Here is a 21603-nt window from a genome sequence, read left to right as displayed (position 1 = left end):
CAATCTTCAGGTACCACAGGTGATTTTAATGATTGCAGACTTACTGTTAAATTACAATTTTATTTTTCAGTTGTTTCAATACTCTGGTGTATATACCATCCAGTCCAGGTGATTTACTACTCTTTCATTTGCCAATTTTCCCTGTTAAATTGACATTTGTATCAGTGCCTCCAAATCACCACTACTAAATACCATTTCCAGCACTTGTATCTTACAGCCTCTTTAGTAAAGATAAAGTAAACATTTAGTCTCTTTTCTATGGCCTTGTCCTCCATAAGAACATAACAACAGTTATACTGGGTCAGACCAATGGTCCATCTAGCCCAGTATCCTGTTTCCAACAGTGGCCAATCCAGGTCACAAGTACCTTACAGAAACCCAAACAGTAGCAACAGTCTATGCTACCAATCCAATGGCAAGTAGTGGCTACCTATGTCTGTCTCAATAGCAAACTATAGACTTTTCCTCCAGGAACTTGTTGAACCCTTTTTTAAACCTAGGATTTTGCAGACCTCAATCATATCTCCCCTGAGCTGTCTCTTTTCCAAGCTGAAGGGCTCTAACCTCTTTAGCCTTTCCTCATATGAGACAAATTCTACTCCCTTTATAATTCTGGTAAAAGTAGTACTCCATGAGTACTACTGTTACCACTTGATTATCTAATGGTCCTACTGGTTATAGGCTTCTTACTTTAAATATATCTGAATAAGTTTTTGTATCTTTTGACACTACAGCAAGCTTCTTCTCAAATTCCCTTTATGGCTGCCTTATCTATGCTTTACATCTTGCCAGTGCTTTTGTCTTTTCCTAATTTTCTTCATTTGGATCCAATTTCCATTTTTTTTAAATGTTGTTCTTTTGTTTTTTAATAGTTTTATTTACATCTCCTTTTAACCATGCCAGCTGTCATTTGGACTTCCTTCTACCTTTTTAAACATCTGGCCTGGGCTTCCAAGATGGTATTTTTAAACAATATCCATGCCTGATGTACTGTCCGAAACCATCAGAAACTGCTAAACAGTTATGCCTTCCATAGGCAACAGCACATCCTTCGCTGAAAAACAGAAAATTACATCTGGCAGTTCGGGTTAATTATCAACCTCTTTCATCAATTCCAGTTTTGGCTAAAGTGAGTGAGTTGATTTGGGGCAATTAGTTTGGGCTGACATTCTAGACACATATCAACATCACGTTTCAAGTTTATTCAGAACTTGATATACTGCTCATGAGCAAGCAGTTTACCATTTGATAAAATGTAAGAATAATAGCATAGAAAAGAAATACCAATTTTAATAGTAAAGAGATTTTTTAAAAAAGTAAGAGTAAAATTAAAATATTTAAAATTAAAAAAAAAAAAGAATCAATCCAACACTGGGCCATGCCCCATTTACAAAAAGCATAGGAAGTCTGATGGAAGGAGAAGTATATCAGTTCATATGTCAAATGCATCTTGAAATAAGTCTTTACATAGTAACATACGATCCATCCAGTCTGCCCAAAAAGATAAACTCATTTTGCATAATATGTGATACTTTATATGTATACCTGAGTTTGATTTTTCCTTGCCTTTCTCAGGGCACAGACCGTAAAAGTCTACCCAGAACTGTTCTTGAACTTTCCATATCTATTCAGTTACAATCAGGGCGTAGACCCTAGAAGTCTGCCCAGCACCAGTTTTGTTTCCCAATTACTGGCACTGCCACCCAATCTCCGCTAAGATTCCGTAGATCCATTCCTTCTAAACAGGATTCATTTGTGTTTATCCCACGTATGTTTGAATTCCATTACAGTTTTCATCTCCACCAATTTTGCTGGAAGTGTCCTATTCTCAAAGCTATAGGCAAGGAGTTCCAAAAGGTGAGCTAAAAAATATTTTCCTAATGGTGTCAAGACTGACTAATAATGCGGAAGGAAGGCATATTTACACAGTTGTTTTGTGTAGACATAAGTGATCTTGAGGAAGCATATGAGTCAGTAGCTGAGAGGAGTATAGTGGCTGTCCCAAATGTTGAATCTTATGAGTTAGTATGAAGGTTTTATACGTTATTCTGAGAGTAAATGGCAACCGGTGTTCTTGGCAAAGTAAAAACCATTACATGATTGTATTTACATGAGTTAGTAACAAGTTTGACAGCCATGATTTGGACTATTTGGAGGTGTCAAATGTTGGATCTTTATTTATTTATTGGGATTTATTAACCACCTCTATTAAGAGAGTCACTAAAGGCAGTGTACAGCAGGTACAGTTTAACATAAAACTTACAATTTTGTTAACAGCATAACAACAGTAAAATAACCAAGAACAAACAAAAATACAAAAAATGAGGTAAACTTGAAAACAGAAAATTGAAACCTAATAATAGAACTACCGTGAAACAGTATAAAAAATATACACATTTAACAGAACTGGAATTCAAATACCAGAGAAAAAAATACAATGTTAGCATTACTAATAATACACCTAATAAGCATGCATTAGAACATTCAACTAACATGGATATCATGCTCATCATTTTCCACAATACTGCTTACCATATAGCTGAGGGACCAAGTGCAGATATATGATGGAAACAAGATGTGTGGTACAGCATCGTTCAAGAGGGCATTACAATAATCAAGTTTTCTGATTACCAAAGGAGTGAACCAATTCTCGAAGTGCTCCCTGGGGTAAATTCATGTCTTACTGAGTAGATCATCCTCAGTCTGTAAAAGCAAGAGTGTATAAAGTGAAGATACTTACCTGTAGCATGTATTCTCCAAGAGCAGCAGACTTCATATTCTCAAAATTGGGCGACGCTGATCCATGTCACACGAACTGGCATTTTGCCAAAGTACAAAATAGAGCTTTGTGGAGAGCAAGCTGCACTCCACCGGGCATGCGCGAGTGCCTTCCCTCCCGCGGTATCCTCAGTTTAATACTAAAGCAAAAAAATAAAAATAACCAAGGAGACAACTACAAGGGGAGGTGGGTGGGACTGTGAGTATATGAAGCCTGCTATCCTTGAAGAAAACCTGCTACAGGTAAGTATCTTCGCTTTCTGTAAGGACAAGCAGGCTTCAATAATCTCACAAGGGGGGAATCCCTAGCATCCAGGCTCACCCAAACACAACAAACATTGGTCAATTGGGCCTCGCAACAGTGAGAACATAACATAGATTAACCAGAAACTATATACAATTTGAATGAGGCGGTAGCCTGGATTCTAGAACCCAAACAGATTCTGCAACACTGAATGCACGAACCGACTGTCGCAACGGGTATCCTGCTCAAGGCAGTACTGTGATGTGAATATGTGGACTGAAGACCACATCTCAACCTTGCAGATTTCTTCAATGGAGGGTGACCTCAAGTGGGCTACCAATGCAGCCATGGTTCTAACATTATGAGCCGTGACACAACCCTCCAAAGGCATCCCAGCCTAGGCATAAGTGAAGGAAATGCAATCTGCCAGCCAAAATTAAATGGTATGTTTCTTGATGGTGACCCCCCATCCTGTTGGGATCAAAAGAAACAAAAAGCTGGGCAGACTGTCTGTGGGGCCTTGTTCGCTCCATGTAGTAGGTCAATGCTCTCTTTAAGTCCAAGGTGTGCAAGCTGCATTTGTCAGGATGGGCATGAGGTTGGGGAAAAAATGTTGGCAAGACAATCGACTGATTCAGATGGAATTCAGACACCACCTTCGGCAGGAACTGAGGGTATGTGCAGAGAACTACTCTGTTGTGATGAAATTTAGTACACGGTGCATCCACTACTAAGGCCTGAAGCTCAATGACTCTATGAGCTGAAGTAACAGCCACCAAGAAAATGACCTTCCACGTCAAGTACTTCAGATAGCAGGAATTCAGTAGCTCAAAAAGAGCTTTCATCAGCTGGGTGAGAACGACGTTGAGATCCCATGACACTAGTGGAGGATTGACAGGGGGCTTTGACAAAAGCAAACCTGTCATGAAGTGAACAACTAAAGGTTGTCCAGAGATAGGTTTACCTTCTACACAGTGATGATAAGCACTAATTGCACTAAGATGAACCCTTACGGAGTTGGTCTTGACACCAGACTCGGATAAGTGTAGAAAGTATTCAAGCAGGGTATGTGTAAAACAAGCAAGGGGATTGAAGGCTTTGCTGTCACACCAGACAGCCACTTCTACTATAATAATTTGCACCTCCAACGTTCTGAAGCTGACTCCGTGGGAGACTTTGTAAGTCTGTCACCATCTCTCTCTGTCCCACCCTTGCATCAAAATGTGATGACGTTGAGGGTGGAACAGTGAGAGGGAAGGGCACACTGCAGAGTTGCCAGGCAAAGGAACGCGACATCACACGCATGAGGGTGCCGTCGTCCCTCCCTTCCTCCCTCCCTTCCAGTTCCAGGCCCCCTCCCTCCGATTTTTAAAAGTCATCTTCACTTACCGCCCTCATTTCCTGTTTCCGCAAGGGCGGGACCACGGCTGAGAGAGAGAGAAGAGCCGAGCCTGCACGCGTTTTACCTCTGCTGCCGGCCGCCGTAACCCTGACTTGGTAAGTGAAGATGACTTTTAAAAGTTGGAGGGAGGGGGCCTGGAACTGGAAGGGAGGGATGACGGGCCTGGAACTGGGAGGGAGGGGAGACCCTGGAACTGTGTGGGACCCTGAAACTCGGAGGGGGGGGGGGCCGTGAAACTCGGAGGGAGGGAGGACCCTAAAACTTGGAGGGAGGGAGGGAGGGCGGACCCTGAAACTTGGAGGGAGGGAGGGAGGACCCTGAAACTCGGAGGGAGGGGACAACCCTGGAACTCAGAGGGAGGGAGGGGGGGATGACCCTGGAACTCGGAGGGACGACCCTGGAACTTGGAGGGACAAAGGGGGGACGACCCTGGAACTCGGAGGGATGGAGGGAGGGAGGACGACGACCCTGGAACACGGAGGGAGGAGGGACACTGGAACTGGGAGGGAGGGACACAAACTGGGAGGGAGGGAGGAGGGCCACTGGAACGGAGGGAGAGAGGGGGGGCCCCTGGCACACACTCTCAATTTCACACACAAACTCTCTCTCTCACAGACACACTCACACCCAGTCTCACTCTCTCTCTGTCACACATACACACTCGCACATTCACTCTCTCTCTCTCACACACAGTCACTCTCACACACACTCTCTCAAACATACACACTCCAAGGAAAACCTTGCTAGCGCCCGTTTCATTTCTTTGAGAAACGGGCCTTTTTTTACTAGTAAAAGAATAACACCTCTTAATGGAACCTTTCCTGGAAGCCAGCAAGACTTGGGAGACACCCTCCGAAAGACCCAAGGAAGCGAATTCTAGGATCTCAACATCCAGGCCATGAGAGCCAGAGACTAGAGGTTGGGATGTAGAAGCGACCCCTCGTAATGTGTGATGAGGGTCGGAAAACACTCCACTGTTCTTCGGAGGATAATTCCAGAAGAAGAGGGAACTATACCTGCCGCAGCCAGAACAGCACGGTCAGAAATGGTTCCGTGGCCTTGCTTGAGTTTCAACAAAGTTTTTCCCACCAGAGGTATCAGAGGATATGCATACTGTGACAAGGCTACATCCCAGATGTATAGAATGAAGCAGCAAAACCCCAAACTACATCTCCCAGAATGCATTTCCAGTCCCTGCAGTGAGATCCCAGGGGATAGGCAAGCAGGCCCTATACCGTCTCTGACCACAAGAGGGAGGGAGAATGAAGGAGCCCAGTTCCCATGGACCCGCAATCAGTATATCATGCTGCCCACCTGTAATAGGGAGGGGTGGGGTGAGAAGCAGGAGGAGGACTGGATGGATTGGATGGAAGAGGGGGGTTAATCAGGCTGAGCAGGGAGAAGAAACCAGAATGGAATGGGAGCTTGAGAGTCTGGGAAGAGCAGCACCTGAAGGTTTGAAAATCCATATTGTTTTGAAAGTTATGTTGATTGAAACTGGCTTAAAGGGAGAAGCCTGTTTTCTTTTGGATTAGACCTGTTTGCTGTGGGGAAACCCTGACTGATGGGGGAGGTTGCTGGAAGAGTTACAAGCCTAGTTCCCCCCAAGCTGCACCCTGATTATTTTGGAAGGACTATGTGGAATCTGACAGACTTGTTTGGGCAGGAGGGGGAAACCCTGCTTGGAGGCAAGTACTGATTTTGCTACTGACTTTGAAAAGGAGGGATTTTCAAAGGACTATTGCAGCCCTTCAAGAAAGGGGCAGAGGCTTTGTGTTGCTGGCTTGTACACTAAGAGAGGCAGAACAGCCCTGCCTGGGAAGCCCTAACCCAGGGCTCTGGACTGAAGTGTTTGTCATTAACTTGGAAAAAAAAATAAAAGAATACTTAAAAGTATCCAGTGGTGGCAATTTGTGGAGATCTGTCTATTCGTGGGGAGGCGGCTTCCTTCCCCCCACATATTGGAACAGCGGGCCCATTTACAATACAGAAAACCTGTCCCCAAATTGAGGAGAAAGGCATCCGACGCTAGTCTGCCATGGGCTTGAAGCCTGGAACAGAACCGAGGGACCTTGTGGTTGAGATGAATGGCAAAAAGATCCACCGAGGGGGTGCCCCACACTCAGAAGATCTTGCGGGCTATGCCCATATTGAAACACCACTCGTGCAGTTGCATTATCCTGATCAGCCTGTCGGCCAGGGTGTTGTTTGTGCCCGCCAGATAAGTAGCTTGAAGGAACATGCTGTGTTGGCAAGTCCAATACCACATCCAGATGGCCTCCTGACATGACCCGGTGCCCCCTGCTTGTTGGTGTAACACATTGCAACCTTATCAACTGTTTGAATGAGAATAATTTGGTGAGACAGTTGATCTTGAAAGCCTTTAGAGCGTTCCAGACCGCCCAAAGCTCCAGGAGATCGATCTGAAGATTCGATTCCTGAGAGGACCAAGTTCCTCGAGTGTGAAGCGCATCTACATGTGCTCCCCAGACCAGGAGAGATGCATCCATCGTCAGCACTTTTTGTGGCTGAGGAATTAGGAATGGGAGTCCCAGTATCAAATTGGATCAAATTGCCCACCACTGAAGAGAGCATATAAGCTCTGAGAACACTCAGATGACATCATGTAGACTCCCCGTCGCTTGATACCACTGAGAAGCCAGGGTCCACTGGGCTGATCTCATGTTAAGACGTATCATGGGTGTAACATACACTGTGGAAGCAATGTGGCCCAACAGTAACATCTGCCGAGCTGTGACCTGATTACTCTTGTCTCCAGTAGGTAGGTTCAAACCCTCTGTGTGTCGAGCAGGGCTCCTATGAACTCCAATCACTGGACAGGGTGTAGATCGGTCTTGGGGTAGTTTAAAAAGAATCCTAGTAGTTCCAGCACTCGAAAAGTCATCCACATGGACTCCCGAGCACCATCCTCTGAGGTGCTCTTTACCAGCCAGTTGTCTAGATATGGGAACATATAGACTCCCAGTCTGTGTAGCGATGCTGCATCTACCGCTAGACACTTGGTAAAGACCGTGGGAGCTGATGCGAGGCCAAAAGGCAACACACAATACTGAAAATTATGTATTCCCAGCTGAAACTAAAGATACTTCCGGTGGGCTTGAAGTATCAGGATGTGAGTATATACATCCATTAAATCCAGAGAGCATAGCCAATCATTTTTCCGGATCATTGAAAGAAGGGTGCCCAGGGAAACCATCCTGAACTTTTCTCGGACTAGAAACTTGCTCAGGGTCTTTAGGTCTAGGATGGGACGCATCCCCCCTGCATAAGGAAGTAACCTGAATAGAATCTCTGCCCGTCTTCCCCTGGTGGAACGGGTTCGACCGCATGGGCCTTCAAAAGGGCAGAGAGTTCCTCTGCAGGTACCGGCCTGTGCTGGGAGCTGAATGAATGAGCTCTCGGTGGGCAATTTGGAGGTTTGAGATGACAACTGAGGGCATATCCAAGAGAGACTATTTGAAGAACCCACCGGTTGGAGGTTATAAGAGGCCACCTTAGGTGAAAAGGTTTAGCCTCCCCCCAACCGGCAAGTCGTCTGGAATGGACACCATTAATGTGGCTATGTTCTGCTACAGTCACTCAAAAGCTCTTCCCTTGCTTTGACTGGGAAGCAGCAAGGGCCTTAGGCACACGCTGTTGACTTGTATGAGCACGCTGAGGCTGAGCCTGGATTAGGCTTCCAAGTCAAAGGATTGTATCCACACCTAGAATAGTAGTAGGGAGCATTCCCTGGCTTGTCCAGGACCTCAAGCATCTTAGCCTGGGCTCATCCTCCCTAAGGAAATGGAATGTTCATCAGCCATTTCCTTAACAAAAGATGGAAATGAAAGGCTCTCTGGTGGAGACCATCTCCTTTCAGTTGGAGGTGAAGGATCAGAGGGAGCATTCCTCTGAATACTCCGAGCACTCCTCTTCAGTGTTGGACAATATATCCCTATGAGATCACCGAGACCGAACCTGCCTCAATGCCGAGGAACCATGTTCTCGAAAGCAGTGTCAAGAAATTGGCTCCCATCTCGACTCCGGTGAAGCTTCCTCCAACATCAAGGGGGCACAAGCTGGGTGGCAGTCGACACCTGGACAGCAAGTGGCACCAGTGTTGGAGGCCGCACTGCAGGTCGAGGGCCAGGTGCGGCCGCAACGCGAGGTATAGCAGGTGCAAGCACTCCCGATACCAATGCCCACCGCTGATTTAGGCCATCTAGCAGCTCTGGAAGCAAGGCCTGGATGCGCTCTTTGAGGGCAGACACCAGGAAAAGCTGGGGTTCCGGTTGAGGTGCAGAACTGCTGGGGTTGATGTGGGAGCAGGATCTCGACTGCCTGGAGACAGGCGCTCTGGCACCTCCTGTATGGAGGGAAAGCAATCCTCCCAGAACCGATGCTTCTCTGGTGCCGAATCTCTTGACACCCCAGAGCTCCCGGCACCTTGTGTCAAAGGCGATTGGTGACGATACTTCTTGGCCTTCGCCTGAAGCATGTCACCAAGGCCCCTCGGTGCCGACATGGAATCCTCATGTCACCTCGGGGTCGGTCCGACGATGGATGGCCCCAAGAGGCCTGCATAGCAGGAGGACTCAAAACAGGTGTAAACCCACTCAATGCTTCACTGCTCCCAGTGTTTAAGGGTCTGAAAGCAGCCATGCTTACCGACGCTCCCGGTGCGATGCTCAATGTTAATGCCAATGCCTCCAATCTCGATGCCGAGGAACCAGACTTGGCTCCAAAACTCCTCTCTCGTTGAGCCTCTCAGGAAACCTGGTTCTTCTTCTTCATGCAAAGACAGAGAACACAGTTAGCAGGGCTATGGTCGGGCCCAAGACCCTGTAGACACCAAGAATGAGTGACATTTCCCGAGACAGATTGCACCGGGTACAGCAATTGAAGCCACTGGGAGTCTTCGTGGACATGGACAGGAAACCCTCATCGGCTAAATTAAACAACTCGATGGTGCCTTAAAAAGGGACAAGGCACAGAGGTAAAAACCCGACGATTCACAGCTTAAAAACAGCCCAATGATGTTGAAAAAAAGAACAAAACTTAAACCTGGGCAAAACAAACTAAGAAAAATAAAGGACAGGTTTAAAAGGAGAAAATAAAGGACACACAATAAAAATTGAAGAAAAAAATAGCCGAAAGGCACTAAAAAGCTCGCTGAACCGGGCGAGTGAGAGGATTGAAAAAGCACTTCTCACGCAGAAAAAACAGACCTGAGGAGACCGCACAATGGGAGGGAAGGGACTCACGCATGCATGGTGGAGAATAGCTTGTGCTCCACAAAGCACTATTTTTTACTTTGGTAAAATGCTTGGGCGTCGCAAATCGGCGTCATCCACTTGTGAGAATTTGAAGCCTGCTTGTCCTCGGAGAATGTTGGATATTTGTGGTCTGAAATTTAATTGTAGATCCAAGATGATGCTCAGAACTTTAGTGGTTGGTCAAAGGGAGATTGTGGATCCTACAATAGAGGTTATAGGTTTGGGATTATCTTTCCAAAAGAATACAATGCCTTATGCCTTATCAGGGTTGAGTTTTAATCTGTGTGATGCCAGCCAGTCAGCGATCAGATATGGGTTTTGGAATACTCATAGCACTGAATCTTCACTAGTGTCCACTACAGATGTATTTAGACTTGAATTGAATCAAACTAAGATATTTTTGAGTGGGGTTTTTGGTCTTTTTGTTTTATATTTTATCTGCTTTTGTCATCAAATAATGGTTGATAAGTTTCAAATGTTTGGCGTGCAACATGCAGTCCTTGATTGGTTTCAAGCTTTTTTTAACTGGGCAAAAGCAACAGATAAAGTTAGGTAGTAAGATTTCTTCAACTATTTCTTGAAGTGTATTATCTGCAGTTTTGCTTAATTTGTATTTGGTACCACTATGTTGGACTGGATGCATATTACAGAATATATGCTAACGACATCTAGTTGGGTTTTCTTCCTATTTGACTCCTCTTTTTTTGATGAAATATGTAGATGATGTGATATCTTTACACAAATTGCCAGTTGACTACATAATAACAAACTTCCTTAAATGTAGCCAAAACAGAAATTTTGCTTGTAAATCAACACTTTTCCTTTATCAGAATTTATAATCCAGACAATTATACTAAATTGTCTGGATTGTAAACCACATTAAATGAACTCTGTTTGGGATAACATGGGATACAAATGTCATTATTTAAATTTAAATAAAATAAGTTGTGATTCTATTCCAACAAAGCCTATACAGATTAGTCTTCATAATCAAGTTCTTATCGTCTCCCAGCAACAGGAGTGTCACAAGCCGCAAACACGCTCTGTGCGACACACCCCTCAAACACTTTCTTCCTGCCTACTAGTGACCTGCTGGCAAGGAAAGTTGATGAATGGGGCACAAATTTAGTGCCTCAGCTTCCCTTGCACTCTATGCAGCCACATATGGCTAGCTATAGCTCTTCCCAGCAGGTTCACGGTCTTGGAATTGCACTCTTTGAAACCTCATAGTCAGAAAATAGTAAAAGATCGTTGTTGTTTTTTTTCAAATTGCATTTGCTAAGAAAATTAAAACTGATTTTTATCAAAGAGTCTTTAGAAAAGTATTACCAAGTCTTAACAAAACTTGATTACTGTAATTCACTACTTTTAGACCTTTCCTCAACAATTAGACCTCTAAAGGTACTGCAAAATGCAGAAGCAGCTTGCTTGATTTCAGGTGTTTCACAATTCCAGCATATCACACCAATATTAGAGTTACATTAGCTATCTATTGCAAAAGAGTATGATTTAAGAATCTTTTTATTGATACAACAGGTATTAAAACAACATGCACCACATTATTTGTCGATGGTACTGAATGTTTATCAACCAAGTTGAGCATTGAAATCTTATGGTGCACTTTTCTTAGTTATTCCATCAATTAAGATTCATTTTGTGGAAACGAGAAGTGTGGTTTTTTGGATCGCTGAACGAGAAAGATGGAATTGTCTCCCTGGGTACGGAAGACCGACCTCTGATACATCTGCCCTTGACAAATAACTTAAGACTATTTTATGAAGGATTATGGACTAGATAGTTAACATAATACATTTCAACTGTTTATGCTCTACAGGTCATTTCTACAGTAGGTGGGTTGCTAGATTTAACTATATATAGGATGCAGAATATATAGATAAAATAATTTATGTGCTGTATTTCTGTCTGAAGAATGTTTTATGATTACATACATTTTTGTGGTACCCCGCCTAGGTATAGGCAGGTTACATATGTAGTAAATAAAGTTAATATTCCATTTTTATGTTTTACTAATCATACGTACAGGTATGCAAGCACTCCGTTACTGTTGTAGCATCAATAAGATATCCACTACAAAGACGACATGTGATATGAGCATTAATGTCCCAAAGTTTTATCTTCCTGGTCAGCATCTTTGGTGTCTGTAGAAATAAAGAAAAAAAAAACAATCACATATCCCCTGCCAGTTATTTAACTCTTATAATAAAGCCACTGCATTAGGTTTATAAACACAAAAATCTTGCACCCGGGTGTTTAGGACCTCTCTTCTTAGGTGGTATCAAATCAAGTCCTTCATGAACTGGAAATTAAAGTGCCTATAAAAGAAGTCCAAAAAGGTGCCTATTTTATACAGGCTACCAAATAACCCACAAAAAGGCTTAATTCAAAAATCTAGTGGCAGTTCAAAATATCAAGCCTACTATATGACCACCAGAGATTATGAACCCCTAACCGGCAACTTTTTCATCTGTAGATGACATTTTAAAAAAGATAAGTAATATGTGAATTAAACCGTGAATAACACTATAATAAAATAAGCTTTTTAATCTCTCATATTGATCTGCCAATGAGGAGCTGGATGCTGTTAAATATTATTAATTACAATAAAGTTCAATGAGTTGTATCACTGAGGCAATCAATATATAATTTTTGAATATTAAGAATCTCTGGTGGTTATATAGTGGGCTTGTTATTTTATACAAGCAACATTGATACCTATACACTATTCCATATACGATTTGTTATGACTGGAGCAATTGGCTGCATTAAGAAAAAGGGAAAAGGCAATAAAGTGGTTTTATCCATAAGGGTGCCTTTCCTAGGTTCCCTAACACTGCTTTGTAGAATTCTCCTTAATGCAATGAAGTTTGATTTAAGGTTGGGACTGAGGGGGCAGAGAGGGAGAATACGAGGAAGGGGAAGTGTAAAACCATTAATATGTGGATTAAGGTGCAAAGACATTTTATTATAAATTTATATTTTATATTAGATATTATGTTGCACTACACAATGCTTTAATAAAGATGGTTTTCCATTATAAAATAGGTGCTACAAACCAGCATCTATATAAATAAAAATGTAAATGTTTGTTCAAAATCTTAAATCTCCGAAAGTTCTTCACCGATTGCTTTTAAATTTGGACACAACGTTGCATTCGAATATGCGCATATTTTTATATACCTACTATTATATAGATGTCACAGCTGTCGTACTCGCGGAGCGGAAGCAGTGCGACGAGTAATTGCAAATCAAACTGAGGAAGAACGGCCATCACCGAACGAGCGAAACAGACAAAGCATGGCTCAAATACGTGCCGAGGAAGCAGCAGAGCAACGTGCAGCCAGACCTGACGATGCATGGTTGCGAGCACGGTGATCGCGTTCTGCAGCTTCAGATCTGCTTTGTTCTCAGCAGAATCAACGCGACAGGCTGAGAGTGACTTAAATCTCCGAAAGTTATTCACCGATTGCTTTGAAATTACGCACATGTTTTTATATACTTACTATTATATAGATGTCACAGCTGTCGTACTCGCGGAGCGGAAGCAGTGCGACGAGTAATTGCAAATTAAACTGAGGAAGAACGGCCATCAGCGAATGAGCGAAACACACAAAGAATGGCTCAAATTCGTGCCGAGGAAGCAGCAGAGTGACATGCAGCCAGACTTGACAATGCACCGTTGCGAGCACGGCGATCGCGTTCTGCAGCTTCACTACTACTACTACTATTTAGCATTTTTATAGCGCTACAAGGTGTACGCAGCGCTGCACAAACATAGAAGAAAGACAGTCCCTGCTCAAAAAGCTTACAATCTAATAGATAAAAATAAAGCAAGCAAATCAAATCAATTAATGTGTACAGGAAGGAGGAGAGGAGGGTAGGTGGAGGCGAGTGGTTACAAGTGGTTACGAGTCAAAAGCAATGTTAAAGAGGTGGGCTTTCAGTCTAGATTTAAAGGTGGCCAAGGATGGGGCAAGACGTAGGGGCTCAGGAAGCTTATTTCAGGCATAGGGTGCAGCGAGACAGAAGGTGCGAAGTCTGGAGTTGGCAGTAGTGGAGAAGCTTCAGATCTGCTTCGTTCTCAACAGAATCAACACGACAGGCTGAGAGTGGCTTAAATCTCCGAAAGTTCTTCACCGATTGCTTTGAAATTGCGACACAACGTTGCATTTGAATACGCGAATGTTTTTATATACCTACAATTACAAATCAAACTGAGGAAGAACGGGCATCAGCGAACGAGCAAAACAGACAAAGAATGGCTCAAATACGTGCCGAGGAAACAGCACAGCAAAAAACATCGCTCGAGGCTCTTGATCGATCATTGCAAGATTTGCGTGGAAACATCAGACCGTTTGGGAACACATTAATATTGCTTGCAGGAGATTTCAGGCAAACATTACCTGTAGTTCCTCGATCGACACCAGCGGACAAAATAAATGATTGCCTAAAATACTCTACTTTGTGGCAACACGTAAAGACGTTAAACGTAACTACAAATATGCGTGTTCAGCTGCAAAACGATCAATCAGCTCAGATATTCTCACATCAATTGCTAAAAATTGAGAATGGAAAGGTGCCGGTTGATCTGACCTCAGGACGAATTTCATTGCCTCATAACTTCTGCAATTTACTGATCTCAAAAGAACAATTGGTTGAAAAAGTATTTCCCAATATTCAAACCAATTATAAGAATCACGATTCGCTGAGTGAATGAGCTATTCTTGCGGCCAAGAAAAAAAGACGTCTACGAACTGAACAATATTAAACATAGTAAACATACATAGTAGATGACGGCAGAAAAAGACCTGCACGGTCCATCCAGTCTGCCCAAGAAGATAAATTCATATGTGCAACTTTTTTATTTGTACTGTCCTCTTCAGTGCACAGACCGTATAAGTCTGGCCAGCCCTATCCCCGCCTCCCAACCACCAGCTATGGCACAGACCCTATAAGTCTGCCCAGCACTATCCCTGCCTCCCAACTACCAGTCCCTCCTCCTACCACCAGCTCTGGCACAGACCGTATAAGTCTGCCCAGCACTAGTCCCGCCTCCCAACCACCAGCCGTAGCACAGACCGTATAAGTCTGCCCAGCACTATCCCCGCCTCCCAACCACCAGCTCTGCCACCCATTCTAGGCTAAGCTCCTGAGGATCCCTTCCTTCTGCACAGGATTCCTTTATGTTTATCCCACGCATGTTTGAATTCCGTTAACGTTTTCATCTCCACCACCTCCCGCGAGAGGGCATTCCAAGCATCCACCACCCTCTCCGTGAAAAAATACTTCCTGACATTCTTCTTGAGTCTGCCCCCCTTCAATCTCATTTCATGCCCTCTCGTTCTACTGCCTTCCCATCTCCGGAAAAGGTTCGTTTGCGGATTAATACCTTTCAAATATTTGAACGTCTGTATCATATCACCCCTGTTTCTTCTTTCCTCCAGGGTATACATGTTCAGGTCCGCAAGTCTCTCCTCATACGTCTTGTAACGCAAATCCCATACTATCCTCGTAGCTTTTCTTTGCACCGCTTCAATTCTTTTTACATCCTTAGCAAGATACAGCCTCCAAAACTGAACAAAATACTCCAGGTGGGGCCTCACCAACGACTTGTACAGGGGCATCAACACCTCTTTTCTTCTGCTGGTCACACCTCTCTCTATACAGCCTAGTAACCTTCTAGCTACGGCCACCTCCTTGTCACACTGTTTCATCGCCTTCAGATCCTCAGATACTATGACCCCAAGATCCCTCTCTCCATCCGTACCTAGCAGACTCTCACCGCCTAACACATACGCCTCTCTTGGATTTCTACTCCCTAAATGCATCACTTTGTATTGAATTTTAATTGCCAAACCTTAGACCATTCTTCTAGCTTTTTCAGATCCTTTTTCATGTTTTCCACTCCCTCCGGGGTGTCCACTGTGTTACAAATCTTAGTATCATCCGCAAATAGGCAAACTTTACCTTCTAACCCTTCGGCAATGTCACTCACAAATATATTGAACAGAATCGGCCCCAGCACCGATCCCTGAGGCACTCCACTACTCACCTTTCCCTCCTCCGAGCGAACTCCATTCACCACCACCCTCTGGCACCTGTCCGTCAACCAGTTCCTAATCCAGTTCACCACTTCGGGTCCTATCTTCAGCCCATCCAGTTTATTTAAGAGCCTCCTGTGGGGAACCGTGTCAAAAGCCTTGCTGAAATCTAAGTAGATTACGTCTATAGCACGTCCACGGTTCAATTCTCCGGTCAGCCAATCAAAGAATTCAATGATTTCCCTTTGGTAAAACCATGTTGTCTCGGATCTTGCAACTCATTTTCTTCCAGGAAGTTCACTATCCTTTCCTTCAGCATCGCTTCCATTACTTTTTCAATAATCAAAGTGAGGCTTACCGGCCTGTAGTTTCCAGCTTCTTCCCCTATCACCACTTTTGTGAAGAGGGACCACCTCCGCCGTTCTCCAATCCCTCAGAACCTCTCCCATTTCTAAGGATTTATTAAACAGATCTTTAAGAGGACCCGCCAGAACCTCTCTGAGCTCCCTCAATATCCTGGGGTGGATCCCGTCCGGTCCCATGGCTTTGTCCACCTTTAGTTTTTCTAACTGTTGATACACACTCTCTTCCGTGAACGGTGCTATATCCACTCCATTCTCAAATGAACTTTTGCCAGTCCATCGTGGTCCTTCTCCCGGATTTTCTTCAGTAAAAACAAAACAAAAGTATCTATTTAGCAAATTTGCCTTTTCTTCATCATTTTCTACATAGCGGTTTGCAGTATCTTTTAGTCTCACAATTCCCTTTTTAGTCATTCTCCTTTCACTAATATACCTGATGAAATTTTTGTCACCCCTCCTTACCTTTCTAGCCATTTGTTCTTCCGCTTTCGCCAGACATACCTCTCTCTTGGCTTCTTTCAGTTTCCTCCGGTATTCCTCCCCGTGTTCCTCGTCTTGAGTTTTTTTGTATTTCTGGAACGCAAACTCTTTAGCCTTTATTTTCTCAGCCACTTGCTTGGAGAACCATAGCGGTTTCCTTTTTCTCTTGCTTTTATTTACTTTCCTTACATAAAGGTTTGTGGCCCTATTTATAGCTTCTTTCAGCCTGAACCACTGTCCTTCCACTTCTCGTACGTCCTCCCAGCCCATCAGCTCCTTCCTTAGGTATTCCCTCATTTTACTAAAGTCAGCATGCTTGAAATCCAGGACTTTGAGTTTTGAGTGGCCACCCTCCTCTTCAGCCGTCATATCAAACCAAACCGTTTGATGGTCACTGCTGCCCAGGTGGGCACCCACTCGGACATTTGACACGCTATCTGCATTTGTGAGACCCAGATCCAGCGTCGCTCCCTCCCTCATGGGTTCCATGACCATTTGTCTCAGCAGAGCACTTTGGAAAGCATCCACAATCTCTCTACTTCTTTCAGATTCCGCAGATGGAACCTTCCAATCTACATCCGGCAGACTGAAATCCCCCAGCAACAGCAACTCTCTCTTCTTTCCCAACTTTTGAATATCTGCAATCAGGTCTCTATCTAATTCTTCCAATTGTGTTGGAGGTCTGTACACAACACCCACGTGGACAGAGGTTCTATCATTTCTTTTTTTTTTAAATTTTTTGAAGTCTTTATTAATAGATAATACAGAACATCTGAAACATAGTACATTATGCAAGCCGTGTTACATGTCATTTATGTAAGCCAGAGTATTCTCATCAGTTCACGGTTATACAATACAAGTCAGAGTGATTATTGCTCTATGTACCAAAAAGAAAATTATTGCATTGAAGTGTCAAATAAATTATTCAGATTTATGATTCCAAAACTTCACATTTTCAGAGTTTTCATTTATAATATTCTGTTGTTTACCCATCCCTCCCTCCCTTCCCTTCCCACCCACCCTTCCGGCACAACTTTAACAGAAACCTTATCTCAAGTTATACATGAAGAAGAAAAGAATCCCAGATCTGATGCCATCTGTCTAATTGATTATGCCTCTCTGCTAGAAGCCTTTCCATCTCACAGGTGTATCTCAGTTTTTGGACCCATCTGGTGATAGGCGGAGTCATGGGCTGCTTCCAACATGCAGCAATTATAACTCTTGCGGCAGTTATGGCCTGTCCCACAAATATATGCTGATTTCTGGAAAGGCTCACTGCTCCCCCAAAAAATAGAAAGAACATTGGGCTCCATGGCATTGGGCTGCCCATCCATCTCTGTAACCTGCTGTGAATCGATCTCCAATGGGCCCTGACCTTCTTACAGCTCCACCATATGTGGCCAGCTGTGCCACGTACCCCACAACCCCTCCAGCACAGCCCCGTCAATGTGGGGTAGATACGCTGAAGACGCTCAGGTGTCAAGTACCAACGATACAGCACCTTCACCGCATTTTCCCTGAAGGGCACATGAGACGACACCCTCACCACTGCCCGCTCCAACCTCTCCCATGTAGCCTCCTCCAGTTCCATGCCCAGTTCCCTCTGCCAACTCTTCCTATGAAGTGTGTAGTTCGGGGATTGTCTATTAATAATGTGATACAGGCGAGAGACCAGCCCAGTAGTCGTAGGTGGACCTTCACAGATAAGCTCTATCGCTGTCTGTTCTCTGGCCATAACCTCCCGAACTGCCCGTGTCTTAAGAAAGGATGCCAATTGAAAATAGGCGTATCGATCAGATCCCACTATCGGGAATTTCTCAAGAGCTGCAGAATAAGACAACAAGTTCTCGCCATCAAATAAATGGCCCCACTGTCGTAATCCCCCAGTGTACCATCTTGTGAATATTCCCTTTGTCATACCGGGGTAAAACAAAGGATTATAGGCTATGGGGGACAGACGAGATAGTGTTGTGCGTCGGAGTGGGAACATGCTGTCCCAATTTGAAAGGGTAACATATATTGAAGGACATAATCCTGTTTCCAGGGACCTAAGTGAGCCCGGTATCCACATAAGAGCCCCCAAGGACCTATCACCTAAGGTATATTGTTCAAGCTGCACCCATTGCCTATCTGGGTAGTCCTGGAACCATTCCACTGCTGCGCGTGCCTGAACTGCTCTATAATACCAGGCCAAATTGGGTACTCCCAGCCCTCCCCTCGCCCTGTCCTGGTACAGAATCGTACGTGCCAAGCGTGGGCGTTTCCCTCCCCAAATAAAACGCATTATACGATCTTGTAGCATTGATAGAAATCTACGTGGCATTTTGATTGGAAGGGCCTGAAACAAATAGAGCAGGCGCGGTAAGACATTCATCTTTATTGCTGCTATTCGGCCAAACCACGAGAGGGTAATATCCCCCCATCTACCCAGATCCTCTGTAATTGCCTCTCCCAAACCTTTATAATTAGCCGAAAAGAGATCTGAGAGATCTGCTGTCAAGTTAATCCCCAGGTAGCGAATGCTCTTATCCGCCCATCTAAATACGTGGGAAGTCCTCAATGACTCCATAAGCTCCGTCGGTAGGGTTATGTTTAAGACTTCAGATTTGGACATATTTACTTTAAATCCCGACACAATCGAATATTCCTCTATCTCCCGCAGAAGCCCAGGGAAAGTGGTCAGGGGGTTAGTAACAAATAACAGAACGTCGTCTGCAAAAAGGGCTAATTTATGTGTTCTCCCACCCATGGTAAGTCCCGATATATGGGGGTTAGCTCTCAACCTGGTTGCAAATGGTTCCATTACCATTGCAAATAATAAAGGAGACAAAGGGCAGCCCTGTCTAGTGCCTCTATGTAAGGGTATCATCCCTGAGTTACCCCCATTTACACGAACACAGGCTTTAGGGGAGCTGTAGAATGCTTGTATCCATCCACAAAACTGTGGTCCTATCCCAAAGGTCTCCATCACCTTATACATGAATGGCCAATGCACCCTATCAAAAGCCTTTTCGGCATCTAAGCTTAAGAGACAAAGGGGTTTCTTCATTCTCTTAGCCAAATATATTAAATCGACCACTCGCCTAGTGTTGTCGGTTGCTTTTCTGTAAGGGACAAATCCCACCTGATCAGGATGAATAACAGCTGGGAGCAAAGGTGCTAGACGGTTGGCCAGGACTTTAGCTAGGATTTTGACGTCAGCATTTAAGACAGATATAGGGCGAAAGGATCCACAATCCTTATGGTCTTTATTCGGTTTGGGCAGTACTGCAATCCATGCTTCCAACATGGAAGTGGGCAAAGACTCCCCCTTCCCAATCAAATTAAATAAGTCAGCCAGCAGGGGAGCCAATTCAAGGGCATATTTCTTGTAAAATTCATTCGGGAATCCATCTAAACCTGGTGATTTACAGGAAGGTAAATGTTGAATGGCTTTTTGGACCTCAACCGGAGTTACCGGTGCATCTAGGGCTGCCCTCTGCTGGCTGGTTATAGAAGTCAATTCGCTCTCTGCCAAATAGTCCAAAATAGCATTTTCAGATGGATTAGTCTCCTGCGCATATAATTTCTGGTAAAATTCACTAAAGCGTTTCCTTATGGCCTCAGAGGTGTTCAACAACTCTCCTTTTGAGTCCCTAATGTGAGGGACCGTTCGGTCCACTCTTTGCCTACGCAGCTTTATTGCCAGGAGTCTACCTGCCTTGTTAGTAAATTCATAGGATCGGACTTTATTTCTGGATTGTAACCAACTTAGCTGATCAGAATAAATAGTATCCAACTGGAACCTCTGTCCACGCAGCTCCTCCAGAACAGAGGGGGAACCACCTGATTTATGCTGTGCCTCTAGGATCCTAATCCTGTCCAAGCACTGTGCCAGCTGGGCCCTACGAACCCTCGCTCGCCTACTGGCTAACTGTATGAAGTACCCTCTTGAGACTGCCTTCATAGCATCCCACACCACACTAAGGGGGGGGCCCGATTCCATGTTGAACTCCAAATACTCCTTCAGGACCTTCCTACACCCCTCTACAACCTCCCCCTCCAGCAATAGGTCTGTGTTAAGTGTCCATCTTTGATCTTTGGCCTCAGCTCTGATGTTCGACAAGGTTACCCAGACTGGGGCATGGTCTGAAAATGTAATGTTGCCAATTTCTGCTTTCGGGCCCCTCTCTGCTAATGTGACGTCGAGGAAGATATGATCGATCCGAGAGTATGAGTTGTGTACAGGAGAAAAAAAAGTGTAGTCCTTAGTCATCATATGAGTTAATCTCCATACATCCAGGGTGCCCAGTGAACGGACCAAAGAGCCCAATGCCACTGAGTCCCTAGAAGTTGGGTGTTGAGAGCTCCCAGATCTATCTAACCCAGGGTCCATAACCTCGTTAAAATCACCCCCCATAATCAAAGAGCCCCGAGTGAATGCAGCCAGAGTGTTTTTCACCTTAGTGTAAAAGGACCCCTGATGTTCATTAGGAGCGTAAATCGAAGCAAGCGTGAGATCTACCTGATCCAGGACAATTTGCAAAAGTAAGAAACGCCCTCCCGGGTCCCGCCTAATTTTCTTTACTTGGGCTGATATTGTTTTATGGAACAGAACTGCCACCCCACGTTTTTTGGAACCGTCAGCAGAGGAAGCGAAGAAGGAGTGTGGGTATTCTGGATGAGTTAACAGCCTCTCATGTGCCCTGCGGAAATGGGTCTCCTGCAACAATACGATGTGCGGCCTAAGTATCTGCATCTCTTTGAAAAACTTCTGTCTTTTCTGAGGCATATTCAGCCCCTTGACATTATATGATAGGATTTTTAAGTCTGTATTCATTTCTGGGATGTTACATCAGCTATCTCTCCCACCAGGTGGGATCCATCCATTGCATGTCTTTGTTCTATCCAATACCAGTTGTGCTCCCTTCCCTCCCTAACCCTCCCTCCCCCTAATGATGACCCTCCCCCTACCCATGTCCCCTCCATCCCCCCCTGTCTAGCACCAACTAACGGGATCAAG

General features: G+C 44.4%; 1 protein-coding gene across 3 annotated transcripts in view; it reads right to left on the bottom strand.

Annotated features, from left to right (window-relative positions):
• Nucleotides 1-21603, bottom strand: part of PCGF3 (polycomb group ring finger 3) — a 711906-nt gene that overhangs the window by 542638 nt on the left and 147665 nt on the right. For all 3 annotated transcript variants that reach the window (XM_030194352.1, XM_030194350.1, XM_030194353.1), the window contains one exon: nucleotides 11742-11859. In XM_030194352.1, coding sequence (XP_030050212.1) covers nucleotides 11742-11850 — 109 coding nt within the window. In that variant the 5' untranslated portion in view covers nucleotides 11851-11859. The remainder of the gene's footprint in view (nucleotides 1-11741; nucleotides 11860-21603) is intronic.

The sequence above is a fragment of the Microcaecilia unicolor genome, chromosome 2 (assembly GCF_901765095.1).
Source record: "Microcaecilia unicolor chromosome 2, aMicUni1.1, whole genome shotgun sequence".
Taxonomy (NCBI): domain Eukaryota; kingdom Metazoa; phylum Chordata; class Amphibia; order Gymnophiona; family Siphonopidae; genus Microcaecilia; species Microcaecilia unicolor.
This window is presented reverse-complemented; position numbering and strand designations above follow the sequence as displayed.